Source organism: Folsomia candida, unplaced genomic scaffold, assembly GCF_002217175.1.
Source record: "Folsomia candida strain VU population unplaced genomic scaffold, ASM221717v1 Fcan01_Sc002, whole genome shotgun sequence".
Taxonomy (NCBI): domain Eukaryota; kingdom Metazoa; phylum Arthropoda; class Collembola; order Entomobryomorpha; family Isotomidae; genus Folsomia; species Folsomia candida.
In genome coordinates, this window is record NW_019091194.1 from 1,507,590 (window position 1) to 1,522,942 (window position 15,353).

General features: G+C 35.3%; 1 protein-coding gene across 1 annotated transcript; it reads right to left on the bottom strand.

Moving 5' to 3' along the window:
• Window positions 1-12,014: 12,014 nt before the first annotated feature.
• LOC110842728 (cytochrome P450 4c3) lies at window positions 12,015-14,993 on the bottom strand. Its single transcript, XM_022088525.2, has 11 exons — window positions 14,694-14,993; window positions 14,509-14,615; window positions 13,980-14,070; window positions 13,722-13,910; window positions 13,569-13,638; window positions 13,279-13,499; window positions 13,097-13,209; window positions 12,822-12,890; window positions 12,586-12,757; window positions 12,225-12,508; window positions 12,015-12,144 (listed from the first exon to the last, which is right to left on the bottom strand). Exons 1-11 carry the CDS (start codon window positions 14,860-14,862, stop codon window positions 12,097-12,099), a joined length of 1,533 nt encoding a protein of 510 aa, XP_021944217.1. The 5' UTR covers window positions 14,863-14,993; the 3' UTR covers window positions 12,015-12,096.
• Window positions 14,994-15,353: the final 360 nt, after the last annotated feature.

The following is a 15,353-nucleotide window of genomic DNA, read 5'->3' on the forward strand; positions in this document are numbered from 1 at the left end:
AAAAAACGCAACTTTTTACATAAACTTGGGTATGTGCGTATGTAACCCTTTCTCTCGAAGGAGATGGTGTTTTTTACCCAAGAATCGTGGCGTTTCGCACATCTTGTGGATTTGGAAAAATGTGAAATAAATTCCTAGGGTTATCCATCGATGAGTATGTACGTAATCTTATCGGAAATAAATTCTTCCTTCGGTGTATGTACATAAGGTTATCCGAGATAAATTTTTCCTCGGGTTATCCGTCGCGTTATTTACGTAATGTTATCTGAAATAATTTCTTCCTCGGGTTATCCATCGGTGTACGTTATCCATGATGTGATTAGTAACACGAGTTTTTTCTCTTATGAAAGGTGTCTATCTGTCGCCACTCGACGTAACGTACGAGATATGCACGCTCAGATAAGTACTTCATGTAGTAATTAATGATTCCTGATTTCCGATTCTTTCATCCCCTTGGGAAAATATTAGGGGTCAAGCCTGCATACGTAACGAGATGGTGTAAAAGTACGCACACATGTACAAAGTGGGTGTCGTCCTCCGCTAATTGCATCTCCATTCAAAAAAGTGAGAGATTCAAATCTCATGAAAGAAGGACGGTAGCTCTTTACCAATAAATTAGCCATGCTTCTTGTATCGATTCTTTCTTCGTGTAATGATTTTTCAACCCGTATTTTAAACTTGATTTATGACCACACCACTTTTACAAATGTGATGTGATCCTTACAAATTCTGATTTGTAAAAATTACGTATGAATTTTACACTCGGAAACTTATCCGAATAAGCGAATTAACATAACATTTCTAAAGTCTGTTTCTTCTTCTTCTCCCCTCAAAAAATTATTTATTTCCTGCCTTATTTTGTTAACGAAAAAGTACTCGATCTCGTCTTTTCGTCGGTGAATTAACCATTTAGTCAAAAGAATCCCGATTTGGTCTTGAACACATCTCGACTTTTTTGGAGCTCTGCCCACAAAAAGGGTTTTACAAAGTTTCTTCTTCTTCTTCTCGAGGCAGCACAGGCAGACTTGTTGAATGCAATTAGCAATTATTATTACATTACGTTATAGCCTCCTCCATTTCATAATATGTAAATAGAGGGGAAAACATGGCTGCAGTCTGGGCTGTACAGTGGCCACGGAAGCCGTGGGATATCGGGGGACATTAACATTGTAGGATGGGGGAGGGCCGGGTTTATATAACATGGGGAGATGATGGGGACATCGAACAACCGTGGGGACATTGTCCCTCTGTCTGCGGCCACTGGGGCCGTATATCCTTATATGCCCCTTCTTTTAAGCATGAGCTTGACAATACCAATAAATTACCTGCTCTAAATCATACCACTTACGAATTACATAAACATTCATGGCTTTTGAAAACAAAACAAAGCCTGCAGCTCTCTTCATCATCGTGCTTCTTTCTTCCTCCCAGAGTGGATAGAATTCATGTAACAAAAGCTTTACACAAAATTAAGAAAGCCTTTGACTTTTCCGAGAAGGGGATCCTCCACATGCAACTTTTTCGAATTCTTTACCGATTTAAGCCTAGTACTCAGGAAGGATTTTTCACGCGTAAAATTTTAGCAAATACGAAACTTAACATTTTGCAATTTATTTGAAGAAACGCTCGAATTTGGTACATTTCATAGTGAAATTCAAGTAATTCTAGTGAAAGCATAGTTTAATACGGAGCGAAAAATCCGTCCTGAGTACTACACTTTAGGGATGAAATTTTACGGCAAAGTGGTCCATGCGGCATCCCCAACCCGTCTTTGACTAGGCTCATGTTACCGGCCCATGTTTTTTGGGAGGGTGTGGGCGTGGCTCGCATCTCACGAAAAGCTCATTAGTCCGAAAGATTTAATGCAATTAGCTTCCCAATTATGAGGCTGGATAAGAGAGAAGGAGAAGAAAAGGAGGAAGGAAAAAAACAAGGGCAGAAATTTACCTCCGGCAGGTAAGTCGGAGAGTGGAGTGGAGTGGATTATTGGGGTTGATTAACTTAATGAGTCTTTTTAACTTGGTGCACGGTTGCTTGTGCAATAAAATAAAATGGAGCTTGTACCTTGAACGAGTTAATTGCTGGTGAGACGAGAAAGTGCAGAGGGGTGAGATTAATAGATTATTGGGAGCAAAAAGGGAGTAGAGTTTGGGAGAAAAATTAAAATTTTTGACAGAATTTTGTACTAGAAAATAATATTATTTGCTTGAATAGACTTCCTCAATTCTGCTAAAGTTTTTAAACCACTATTTATTTATTTTGGAAAATATCGATTTTTGCAAATAAGCACGTATTCAGTTTTTCAGTTTACTTGTAAATGTAAATGTATTCAGTTTACTTGTAAATATTAATTATGCTCACTTATTCAGGCAGCAATTGTAAGTTTGCGAGGGCAGTAAATCATTGCAAAAAAAGGTATGATATGTGATTTAATAAGTAAGAAATAAATATTGTGTAAGTGTCATTCCATAATTAAAAATTACATAAAATAACTATTATTGTACATGAATTATAGATTTTCAAAGTATTTAAGGCAAAATAATTGATATTTTAAGTCCCTTCTACATACTTAATCAGTATTAATCACACATTTTCTTACAACTTTCCCCACTTCCGAGTTCAAGCGTATCAAATTGCGTAAAAAATTCATATGCCAAAAGTTAAAATTAAACATTACACATTTTACGAAACATTTCTAATTTATTTCCTATCGTCCAAACCAAGTCTCTTAACTCCCATGTCAAACGGATGGGTGTGGGTTGGCCCAGTGACCTTTGCCCCGATAAGAACAAGAAGGGGGACGGATGGTTAAATTAGATTAGTAAATTGGATGTCAGCAGGGGTTCTTAAGTCTGCTCATTAAACGGAAAGGATTTATTTACTTTATTTAATAACTTTTCTTCCATTCTCTCTTCTCGTCCATTAGTCATTTTTTAATGAAAGAAGTTGCCCGTACGCAGCACTTACTTATCTGGAAAAGAGAGACTCAGAGACCTTCTTATCACGTATGTACATACAACTTAAATAAGGGACCAGACCACTGATCCTTGGCCAGCCAGAACCAATTTAAATTTTTACTCTCCAGTTTTAAGGGATCCTTCCTTCAAAAACTTAATTGAATTTCAGACTCGACTTGCTTTCCACTTCTCCAGAGTCCGCATAATAATGATGATAATATCATATCCACATTCTCGTAACCTCAATTGATTACCGTCTCCATTTCTTGCCGTCATTTTATGTATTTATTTAATGCATTTCAAATCAGAAATGTAAATCCAACATGGCTTTGTACACGGGATGATGTTGATCTTGATCTGAGACAACAAGGAGGGTACAGGTCAGGTTTGGTTATTATCAGTGGCCGCGGATAGGGGGACAATGTCCCCACGGTTGTTCGATGTCCGCATCATCTGCCCATCTTATATAAACCCCGCCCTCCCCCATCCTACAATGTTAATGTCCCCACGGCTTCCGCGGCCTCTGGATATCATTACATACCTCGCATGACGGAGATTAGGTTCCCGTGAGACTAGTGAAATTCTGTGTCAAGTGGAGATGCATTTTATGGTGTGGGATGTTTTAATCAAATCAAATAATGAGTGAAAAAAAGATGATTTGCGTACTTTCAAAAAAAAATGTGTGGATTTGGTATCAATTTAATATTTTTAAGATATACATCAATTTAAACATATATATAGATTGTAGACAGTTGAGAATTCACTACTTTCAGCAGTTTGTATCACGTAAAAAATTAGCTTAATCAATGAACCCCATACAAAATTCCAATCTCCTTTGCTTATAAAATGATACATTTCTCGTGTCGTGTCCTGTTGAGAATTACACTGCAATAATTTACTCCATCATCACCATTTATTTACCCATTAAAGACCAGTATTTCCCATTAGATTTAGATACCGAGAGAGAAAAGTGATCAATAAAATAAAGTAAAATAAAGCAACAACTCTTCAACATAAACCAGTCCTAAATTTTTATTATTTGCCCGGATTGGACAAAATTCACTAACTAAAAGCATTCTTCTTCATTAACCAAACCATTATTATTAAAACGGAGTGACCGACCAAACATTATTTGCAGCATTTATTTGTTCATTTATTTACCACACACACACGTCACCCGGATAAAATATCTCTTAATTTTATGGACAGTTAAAATAAAATAAAATGATTACCACTGCGACGTCGAGTGCCTGCCTGAGGGTAATAAATGGTCGATTTATAAGACTCTTCTGGCATGGATAAGATGTCGTCCGTCTCGATCTCAGAGAGAGAAAAGACGAGTAATTAGAGATGAGCCCCTTTTCATTATTTCATTATCAACCACCAATCCACCCGGAATAAAATAAATAGTGGGGGAACAGTGGCCGTGGAAGTGGTGGGGACGCTAACATTGTAGGATGGGGGGAGGAAGGGGTTTATTTACGATGGGGAGATGATGGGGACATCGAAAAACCGTGGGGACATTGTCCCTCTGACCTTCCGCGGCCACTGCAGAGGAAGAAGAAGAAGACCAAGAATTGATTAAAAAATATCTCCAAAGTGAAGAGAAGAAGAAGATGAGTTTTATTTAATAAAATATTAACAGAGTAAGCGAGTTAGTGAGTGAGTGAGTAAGTAAGTAAACCATTAAAACTCTTATCAAACCAACATGACAAAGTAATTACACTTTATGACTCTCTCCATTAAAAAGGATGGATTAGAATAAATAGCGTCTCTCTGCTCCGTCGTCGTCGTCGTCTCAGATATGTGTATTTTGGGGTAAGGAATTTCGACCTGCTATTTTCAGAATTGTTTTTTGGGGTTCGAGATTTTACACAAAATTGGTTAACTTTTAGCTCAAAATTATGCACAAAATTGGTGTAAGTTGACCCTCTAAATATTTACTTCATTTTTTATTTTACTGGAATTACAGTTGAAATTCTGGCATGAATGCACGCACCCTGCCTAAATTTTTTTATAGTGGAGACAAAAGCTCATTCATATCTTGGAGGAATTCGCGTTATCTTTTTCTGGTCACAAGTCACTTTCCTTCTTCCCTTTTTCACCTCAGGCCAGGAAAACTGTACTCACTCACCTGTGCTCTTAAGAAATAAAAACTAAACCCAAACAAGCAATCAGACTTCGTTCAAGAGAAGTTGGTGACATTCACTGATTTCTTACGACATTACACCTTTTACTCTCTGGAGTCTTCCCAAGTCTAGACGGACGACGAAGACGCTCTAGTAAATACATAAGAAAAATATGTAGATATTCGGGACAAGGAGGACTTCTTCGTATTTATTTAGTAAATATTTCTCAAAAAACAAAATTGCCCATTCATAAATACACATTTCTCTACTTTAAAAAAAAATGCGGAAATATGACGTAATAATGACTTTTCCAACATTTTTCCAACACAACCCCTCCCATCGAGATGTTAATGAGTTGATAAGATTTCTCCCCCCGTCAAAATGAGAAATGATTTCACATTTTTTGTCCCTACGTACTTTTCACCTCACGGAAGTTGTATATTCACTATTCAGCTCACTAACATTCTATATAGTTAAGTACTCGGAATGAAAATTACGGCAAAAGTTTAACGAAAATCCCATGAAATTCATGTCTCCATAAAAAACATAATTATTTATTATGTAACTAATTACTGTAGTGTATGTAGCTGGTAAATGGTGGTAGCAGATTTTTTTACCCTGTTTCTTTAAGTATCAATCAAATCAAGCAGAAATCTGAAAAACAAAATCCATCCAACCCGAGACTAATCTAATGATTACATAATACGATAAGCGTTACGTTACATTACATGATGTTTGCTTATTATGAACGTACTTACATTCGTATCATTGCGTGTTTTCCACTTCTAATTTCTCCATGATTAATTACCCCCATCACAAAACATCCCCCAGAAGAAGACGAAGTTCAGAAGAAGAAAGGACTCAAAATCCCGATTATTTTCTTTCCATCCTATTTGCATTTATTTATTGGTTTCTTTACACGCAACCCTTTCCTTACTTTACTTTTTAGCCAAGTCGTCGTCTTCTTGTAAGGAAACGGATGAAGGGACCAATTTCACAAGATTTACGATTTTCTCCTTAACTCGAATAATTAATGAGATTTTGTTCTCTACATTAGATTAAGACGGTGGTGGTGCTCTTTCTTTCTTTAGAAAACTGGCATCATTAAAATTTTACGTGAAAAAGCTACTCCTAACAAGCCTTCATGTTTTCTCGTGTCGATATCTCAACCTGCGATCTCGAATTTTAGATTGATCGCGTTTTCTGTGTGGTAAATAATAATATAATTTAGCACCAGCAGGAGCAGCAGCTAGTCGTTTATGCGTTTTTTTCACAATTTTGCTGCTGCCCACTCGTCGTTCGTTTAGTTTAACTAGATCACTTAAATTTCAGTTGTTTTCTTGCACTTTTTATAAATTTCATTAAAAATCAAAAATCTATATATTTTTTTAAAAAACTTATTGATTTTTGAGAGTTTCGATTTCTCCTCAGTTGTAATTTGTTCCAGGATTGATGATAGTTTCAAGTGTCCTTTTTCATGTTCGACCCAGTAGGTCCGTGTCCCTTCTCGGCGGGGAGGCTCTCATAAAACAAAACGGTTACAAGCAATTATCCTTTTGTCTCAGGAAACCGATACGATTTGTTTTATTTTTCGAAAACATGACCCCTCTCTCCACTCAACCCTTTACGAAACGTATTTTATTATTAGACGACATGGTAATTTATCCCGGAAAATTTCTTCTTCTTCTTCATTACAACAAATCTTCTCTCCATTTTATTCTCATCTGCTTGTCATTAGCTTTTCCTCGCAGACACATTCACTTTTCAACGCAAGTTTTCATTTTATTATTAATCACCCGACTTTCCAGATTTGAACAGACCAATAACTTTTCGGGGAAAAATTTAATTTGGAAAGTAAAGAAAATTTGAAATTTAAATTATTTACAACAGTGTAAGGTAAGTAACAAATTAAATTTGTTTTGGGAAAGGTCATGGGAAAGAAAGTTGGTACACCGTTTCGAGTAAAATTAAATAAATAAGTACAAACTCAAAAGTTTTTTTTACACGAAATTCTGATTTTAGTCCACGTTTCGAGTAAAATTAAATATCTACAAATTCAAAAGTTTCCAATTTTTTCTTCACCGGGTTGGTAATTTCTTCCCGAAATTAATTATAATTGAAGCCATCTCAACTATTTAATATTCTTAAAAGATGACGACATGCCATGCATCATGACGACTTGAAGAAAATATAATTTAATCTGGGATTTTCTTACAGGATGATGATCTTTCTTTGCTGCTGGTGCTGCTGAGTAATGAGGCAGTGTGGTTGTGCATACAACAAGTTTTTTTTACCAGAGATGGATAATAATAATGAAGCTACGGAAAACAAGGTTCATCATATTTTAGTTCAATTGTTCTTGTGCACATTAAGAACATAATTGAATTTGGACCCCCCGCCCGTCTCGGTTCACAACAACCAAATTGTATGAGTTATGATCAAGTAAAGCTTAATTCGCAGAGGGATTGGATTAGGCGAATTTATTCAATTTTTCCACCCTTGGTGGTACTAATTCACAACGTTTACTAGCCACGTCCCAGATTTAGCCGTTATTTTATTACTAGGTAAAAGTGAGGGTCAGATAGGTTAATAAAATTCGTGTTTTTCTCTAAATTGTGTAAATTGAATTTCTCTTAACTGTTGTCTAAATCAAATAAGTTTGCATAATTTAACTGTTTTTATCAATTTGCTTGGTTTTTTCGCAAGATCAGGTTAGAAATTACGTACATAAAATATCAGCGAAACATTGTAGTCGTAAAAATTCGAAAAAAAATTTCCTATGCAAAAATTTTCTTAAAAACACTCCTCAATTATTCCTTAATTGGTGCACCTTATCTCAAACTACCAACAAAATTTGCATAATATAAATGAACCCGCAACATCAAACAGAATCTTCTTTATGCACATTCTTTTATCCCTTGTCTGGTAATAAACCAATTTTTGATTTGATCCGATGAACGATCAAACCACTAAATCAGACGGCGAGAAGAGATCTCCGAGATCATCAAATGAACTCATCACCACTTTTATGCTGCATTTTGATCTTCTTCTTGGTCGTCGTCGGCAAGAAGATCTAACAGCAATCAAGAAGATGCTAGACTTGATCCGCCGTGTGTGCACTGTGTAAACTTGGCTTGGTATTGATTGCACAATTAAATTCAATTTGTGGGCTACCTGTAATTACACTTAATTTCACGTGATAAATTCCTCCATCCTGGTAATAAATGAAGTGATGATGAAAAGTTGAGCCGACAACAACGTATGTAAGATAACCTCGTAAATCGTAATTAGCAACGAATTTTTTTCCAGTTTTGATTCTTTCAAGGGTTGGATTGGAACCTTTATTGCCTTTAATTTAAGCCATAAGGTGTTATTATGAGGAGGGAGTGGAGGTGTAAACAGCTCCCGCATCCAGGCCAGGCCAGGAGACGTGGTAATGAAAGAGGTGAAGATTACATAAATATTACGTATCGCTGCTGCGGATATTTATTTATGAGGGATCGATCAATCATTAAATTGTGTAATGATGAAGTATATAAGAGTGGTTGTTTGTGGTGGTGTTGGTTTTCGAGTGATCGGGTTTGATAGGGGATTTTGATAGGAAGAAAAAAATTGATCTTGGTTATTTTCGAGTGGGTTTTGTGTGTAATGGGGGTTGGATTTATGTAATGATTTAATGAACGGATTTGGTTAAAGATATTTGAAAGTTTGGGTTTAAAAACGCAGAAATTATGTCTTAAATGAAATTATTTAGGATTACATTTACATAAATATTTAATGCATGTCTCACCTGTCCTTACCTGTCTATTTTCATTGCTACCTTAATTTTTTCGTCCACAGTACAAAAATATACACCTATATATATGTATAAAACTGAAATAGATACATAAGTTGTCCGGTCAAATTTAATTTAATGAAAGATGTAAAAGGTAGACGACCAAATATGCTAATTTGAAAAAATTTGAGTATTAGTTTATCAAATTAGATTTGTCTTTAAACTGGTAAGAATTAATTACGAGTTATAAATTAATTAATCTAGTAAAATATGAGTAATTTTTAGTAATTAATACTAAAAATAGTATATATGCAAAAATGCAAAATGAGCATATATAATACGTCATGAAAATATTTGTACTAAAAAATAATTTCTGGAACTTCTATTTGATTCGTCAAAAAAGAAATAAAAATTACATTAGGCTTCAAAAAAGCCAACAATTCTAAACCCCAACCAAACCACACCTCGTCATGATGATAATAATAAAATAATAATACCTCGTCCTTCATATTAATCTGGAACAAAATGACCCCGTCATGTTCATCTAATTAGCCTCTGCTGCTGTTCCATCAGTCTCGATTTTGGTTTGCAAATGAATAAAAGTCAGAAATAAATTGGATTAGCGAGCAGGGAGGACTTGATGCCTTCACGTTCGTCAGCCACCACTCGTCCAAATTCGAATTCGAATTTAATTCCTGTTTAAATTACGAAAACGGGCATGTAAGCGTATGCATATAATGCACCCTGGTGCTGACTTAACTCAGCACAAATCACTCAATTACATGGTATTTCATTGTTCCCGAGATACATACAAAATGTGGGAGAGTTGAGTCCCACTGCGTCCTTTTTATCTGGCCGTCCAGTCCACTTAAATTGTTTAAGTAGCAATTATGCTCCCTGCTCAGTGGTTCTTGTTGGGAAAACAATGGCTCTTTTGGACCCTGGATGATGTTCCAGTTCGGATTTCAAATGAGATGATGATGATGAAGATCCATTTTCACGGAGTCATTCTCCGCTAATTTACTCCAAGCGAGAGAGAGAGAGATGCACTCGTAACATTACATTTATGCATTTTTTATGAGAGAAACATGACATGGTTTCGTTACATTTTTCATCTCCAGAAGCTCCAAGTGGAGAAGTAGGCTGATTTTGGATAGTATGGAAATGTTGGCTGGAGCTGGTTGTAAAATTAGGTTACGAGTTATTCGAATTTGTGTAAAAGAAAAATTTTGAGTGAAATTTTGACTTATAAAATTGGGTGCGTTACGAGTTACTCGAATTTGTATACAGGACAAATTTTGAGTAAAATTTTGAATACTCGAATGACTGGAATCGGTTTCTGGATAAGAAATATTAGCTGGAAATGTTATAAAATTGGGTGATCTATGAGTTAATCGAATTTGTGTAAAAGACAAATTTTGAGTAAAATTTTGAATCCGGTAACTGTCATCGATTCGTAGAAATTTCGTTATTATACTTTTTTACCAACTCACTTCTAATAAAGCAGCGTCAGACTTTCATCTCATTTCATTCACCGTTTTTTTCTAAGCCGAACCTACCGACGCACCGGATGAGAAGAATTAAAGTTAATTATGATGATATGGGGAGGACAAATTGTTGCAGGCAAAGGGTCCCTACCCGCCAGCCAGTATCGGCATTTTGTGACTATTCATTACCCAAGTACCCATCAGGTCGGGATCATCCTTTCCTTGACTGAACTCGTAAAATGTCCATGTCGCTCTTGACTTTTCCTCTCTCTGTCAAAACATGGACAATAATTGAGAGCAATTTTCAAAATACAATGTCCCACTAACTACATGTGTACCTCTCTGGATCCCCTCAAACCAAATAAACTCACTCACTAATCCTCCACAATGAAGAGTCATCTAATCCTAATTTGAACCAATTGTTATTGATGACGACTGTGTGGATGGATGAAAATGAGACGAATATGTACACGGAACCCTTCCAGGTTCCAATTACTTTGCAGTGCCATCAAAAAAGAACCAACGACTCGACCATCCATCCAATTTACCCCGACAAAAAAACGGTTATTCCTCAATTTCTGTGTATATATGACACTCTAAAAAGGTGAATAATGCATGCATTCTCAAGTTGCATCATCTCAAAATTATCGGATCCTGGTCCTTTTAGCACGTAATATTTCCTCAATTTTGTTCTGCATAATTCGATTTCGCAGGTGGATTACTTACTGAGAAAGAAAGAGATTCATGGGGAAATTGTGATTAAAAAGTTGTGCTTGTATTTTTTCGCGTCGTACACAGAGTCACGTTTGACCTTTGACCACTTCTTCTGAGACGACGACTCGCCCCATTAAAGTTGTACGTAAAACGTAACGTCTCATTACGGTAATTATGGTTTTGGGCTAACTCAATTAGAGTGAAGAACAGCAAGAAGAATGGTCTCTTACTTATTATTATTTTGTGTCTCTGCTGGTTTCCCATACATGTTAAATTCTTATTATTACGACGACCAAGAGACGCAGTTTAGTCGCAGTCGGGTGAGTAGTGAAACTTATAGAAATGGAGGAAAATAAAGTACCAATAAACTAGAGGAGACTAATGGGTGATGATAATTATGGGGTGATGGGGGCAGGGACGAAAACAAAAAGAAATGAAATTATCTATGGATGGATGGGAATTCTTATCAATTTTGGCTCCAAGTCAAAAGTCAAGAGACACACTTTGGATTATGGAGTGTAGTTTTTCGAATTTTAAATAAATATTTTCGGTATTTGGATTTAAGAATTTCATGAAATTAATTTTGTGGAATAGCAATCGTTCAATGGTCAGTTCAGGATTTGTAGTAATTTTTTATGCAAATAGATACTTTAGAATTTTTTTTGATTGTATTACGCCGGTTTTGGAAAATTGGAATATTTTGGTTTAATGATTGAAGAAAGATACGCTTACCTTTAGGTTCAGAAGTAGAATGGTAGTAAGGTTTTGTAGAAAGGTACATTTAGATAGAATTAAGGAATTAATTTTCTATTTCCTATTAAAATGAATAGTGTTATTCAGATATTGAGCATTTAGGATGCAGATTGGAGGTAAGCATTAATTACTTATTACATGGTTTTGAAATAATTAAAGTACTCATGATGATGTATGAAAACTTTAATCAAATTGTAAACATATTCTAAAATCACCGGAATTTATTTTAGTCTTTTTAACTTTTTCAACATCTCCTTAATAATAACTTGATATTGTTTTATTTATCTTGCCGTTAATTGCACCGGAAGTCCATTTTCTGATCGGAGTATCTAAATACAGTCAAACTTGATTATTTAGTGAATGTAACATCTTTTATGATTAATTTTCTCTTAAATTTCTTAAAACAAACCATTTCCGATAATAATTTCAACTCTTTCGGCGGTGTCATCGCTTTGACGTTATAGCTTCGAAGAATCGTTGAAATCATAACTTTCTCCTCCATCATGGCGAATTTTTGACCAATGCAATTTCGAGGTCCGGCAGAAAACGGGACGAATGCGAACGCATCATGCGATCCGGCTAGGAAACGCTCCGGCCTAAATTCTTCGGGGTCAGTAAATGCCATCGCGTCTCTGTGGATTTTGTAAATGAAAATTCCCACCGTCAAACCTTTCGGCATTATTCTGCCGTCATCTGTCAAAAAATAAGTCAAAAAATAAGTAATTAATTACGACAATTAAGTCAAAATTTTGACAGTTTTCTTGCCTTACCGAGCGGAATATCTGTCGATAAGGTACGCTGAATAAAGGGAACTGACGGGTAAATACGGAGCGATTCCTTAATTACGATTTCCAAATATTTCATTCTCGTCAAATCTTCCGACGTTACGGGACGATTTTTGTCATCGCCGAAAATTGAGTCGAGTTCATCATGCACTTTTGCCTATGTAAATATTTATAAATATTTTTGTGCAAAAAATCAGCAAGTTATTTGATAAAACTTTTACTTGAATTTGCGGATAGCACCCCAACGCGTACAGGGTAAAGCTCACATTCGACGAGGTGGTGTCATGTCCCTATAATTTAATATATTTATGTTAAAGTGTTGACTTTAATTGGTAATTATTTATGTATACTAAAATACGTGTTGGATTTGATATTGACCGAAAATTAATTACCTTTACTTAATTATTATAAATAATCATTGATTACTCACTTTTCTAAGTACTGATTAATTATTAATCGGTGATTAAGTAATGATTAAGTAATTAATTAGTAATACCTCAAACATGAAGGTGTCTGTTTCTTCTCGAATGTCGACATCGCTTAATTCTTGTTCTCCCTTCTCAGCCTGAACTTCGAGCAAGAGGTCGAGAAATGCTAACCGTCTTTTAGCTGAAATCATTGATTTCAAAATTTATCCCCAAAATTTTCAGATTTGATTTGATTTGAAGAAATTCTCACTTTTAAAGTAAACATTTTCCGAATCGTCCACACTTTTCTCGGACGGCTTGGCTTTCTTCTCACTTAAAAATGCTGCCTTTCTTTCCGCAATCACTTTATTGGTGAAACCGTGAAGTGTTTTTAAAATTGCTTTCTGTTTTTTGTACAAGGAGGAAAGTTTCCAAAGAATTTCGAAATGTAGCCAGGGCCGGAAAGATCGATCCTGCGCGAGCCGTCCAAATCTTTGAAGAATTAATTTGCATAAGTGATGAATTCAAAAAAATAAAAAATTGTTGAGTTTATATTCTTACTCGTTGATCGCTTTAATGTAATCACTGTCATGAACGTCTTGCGCATTTATGGACGTACCCATTGCAGTTTCTGTTTTTTTTTGTAGATTTTGAAAATAATTTTTTTTTTAATAATAATTTTTTTAATTGTCATAAAAAAGTGTTCTAACTCACCGCAAATAATGTCCAACGCACATCTCGTAACGAAATGATGGATATCAAATGTATTCCCAGATTGACACTCTTTCTTCAAAATTTTAACCATCTTTTGCGACTCTGCGTTGAAAACTTGCATAAAATCTTCCAAGATTTTAAAATGGAAAGCTGGAGTAAGCATTTTCCTTCGGTGTCCCCATTTTTCACCTGAGTGTATTAATTCAATTTGCTTAATTAAGCAATTAATTGGGTAATAAATAGACCAGATTGTAGTACCTGTGCTCATGAGAAGTCCATCACCCAGCCAGGGACGAACCCAGTCGTAATCATTTCCTTTTGTAATGTTTGTTTGCGAGTTGAACAATTTCTGTCGGTTAAAAATATTTACATAATTTTGTAATAAAGCGGCACTTCATGGCAATTGACATCTATTAAAATTTTTAATTTAAAAGTTGTACTATAAAAAAATCTTTTATAAAAACATAACTTTACTGGCCAGAAACGGAGGATTTGACTTCTAAATTATGTCTTAATATTCCAAAACTATTTATAAACACAGTAATTATTGCCCAAAAATCATCTCTTAACTTCACATTTGCTACCTACATATAAACCAATTTATAAGCTTGGTTATCCCAAGAAAATTGGACGACGTCAGCCGAATTTATACCCAAATTTAGGACATTTGACATTATTTTCACCCTAATCTACGTACAACTAGAAGTAATCATTTTCCCCCATGCAAAAAATAACTTAAATATACATAAAGCTTTTAATTTATTAAATTCGTCTGAATTTTTGTCACCTCTGCAGCTTTAGCTTCCGAAACCATCAACGCCGTCCCGAAAGGTGACCATAGTCTGACGACAGAACCATAAAAATCTCCCCAGGAGCTCATATAACCCAAAAGCTCTGCAAATAATTAATTGAACTTTTTACTGGCAAATAATTTTTGCACTACATATTTGCATATTTCTTTCATCTGCTCACCATTCCTAGGAGTTCTTAGAAAAAATGGCATAATCCCCAAAAGCGGGACGTGACCTTCCGCCGGCGTCGGAAATTTAGCCAACAACCGGTTCGTTCTAGATTTGTAGAAAAATACGAAATAAAAAATTACTCCAGCGACCAAAGCATAAAACCAGGTTTGGTCAAACATGATGCTTATTATGAGTTATAATTCGCAAAATTTGAGTTAAAATTCGCAAAAATATGTTATGTATTTATATAATAATAATCCAGAAAGGAGATTTAATTTGTTCGAGGTCCAAAACAAAACTGTATCATTCGGAGACCTTGATATCCAATTTATTTACTGGATTCATCCTCCTCCATAACCTTTGCCTTCTTATATATACTACGTGTTTTATCATATTTATCATATGTGTATATATCTAATCATGAATGAGACGAGTTTAGTTAGTTAATAGAGTTTAGTTTAGTTAATGCCACGTTAAATAGTGTAGTAAGTGCATGATTCAGAACGCTCGGGATCATGAGTTGCGAAAAACATACTCTCCAATCCATTATCCAATTAAGCTCAATTAAAAGTATCGTTAAGCTGCAGTTTCACGTGCTTAAAAAGAGGAATCTAATCAGTGAGTGACAGTCTCGTCCATAATCGGACGTTGAATTGATATTTGTTGATGG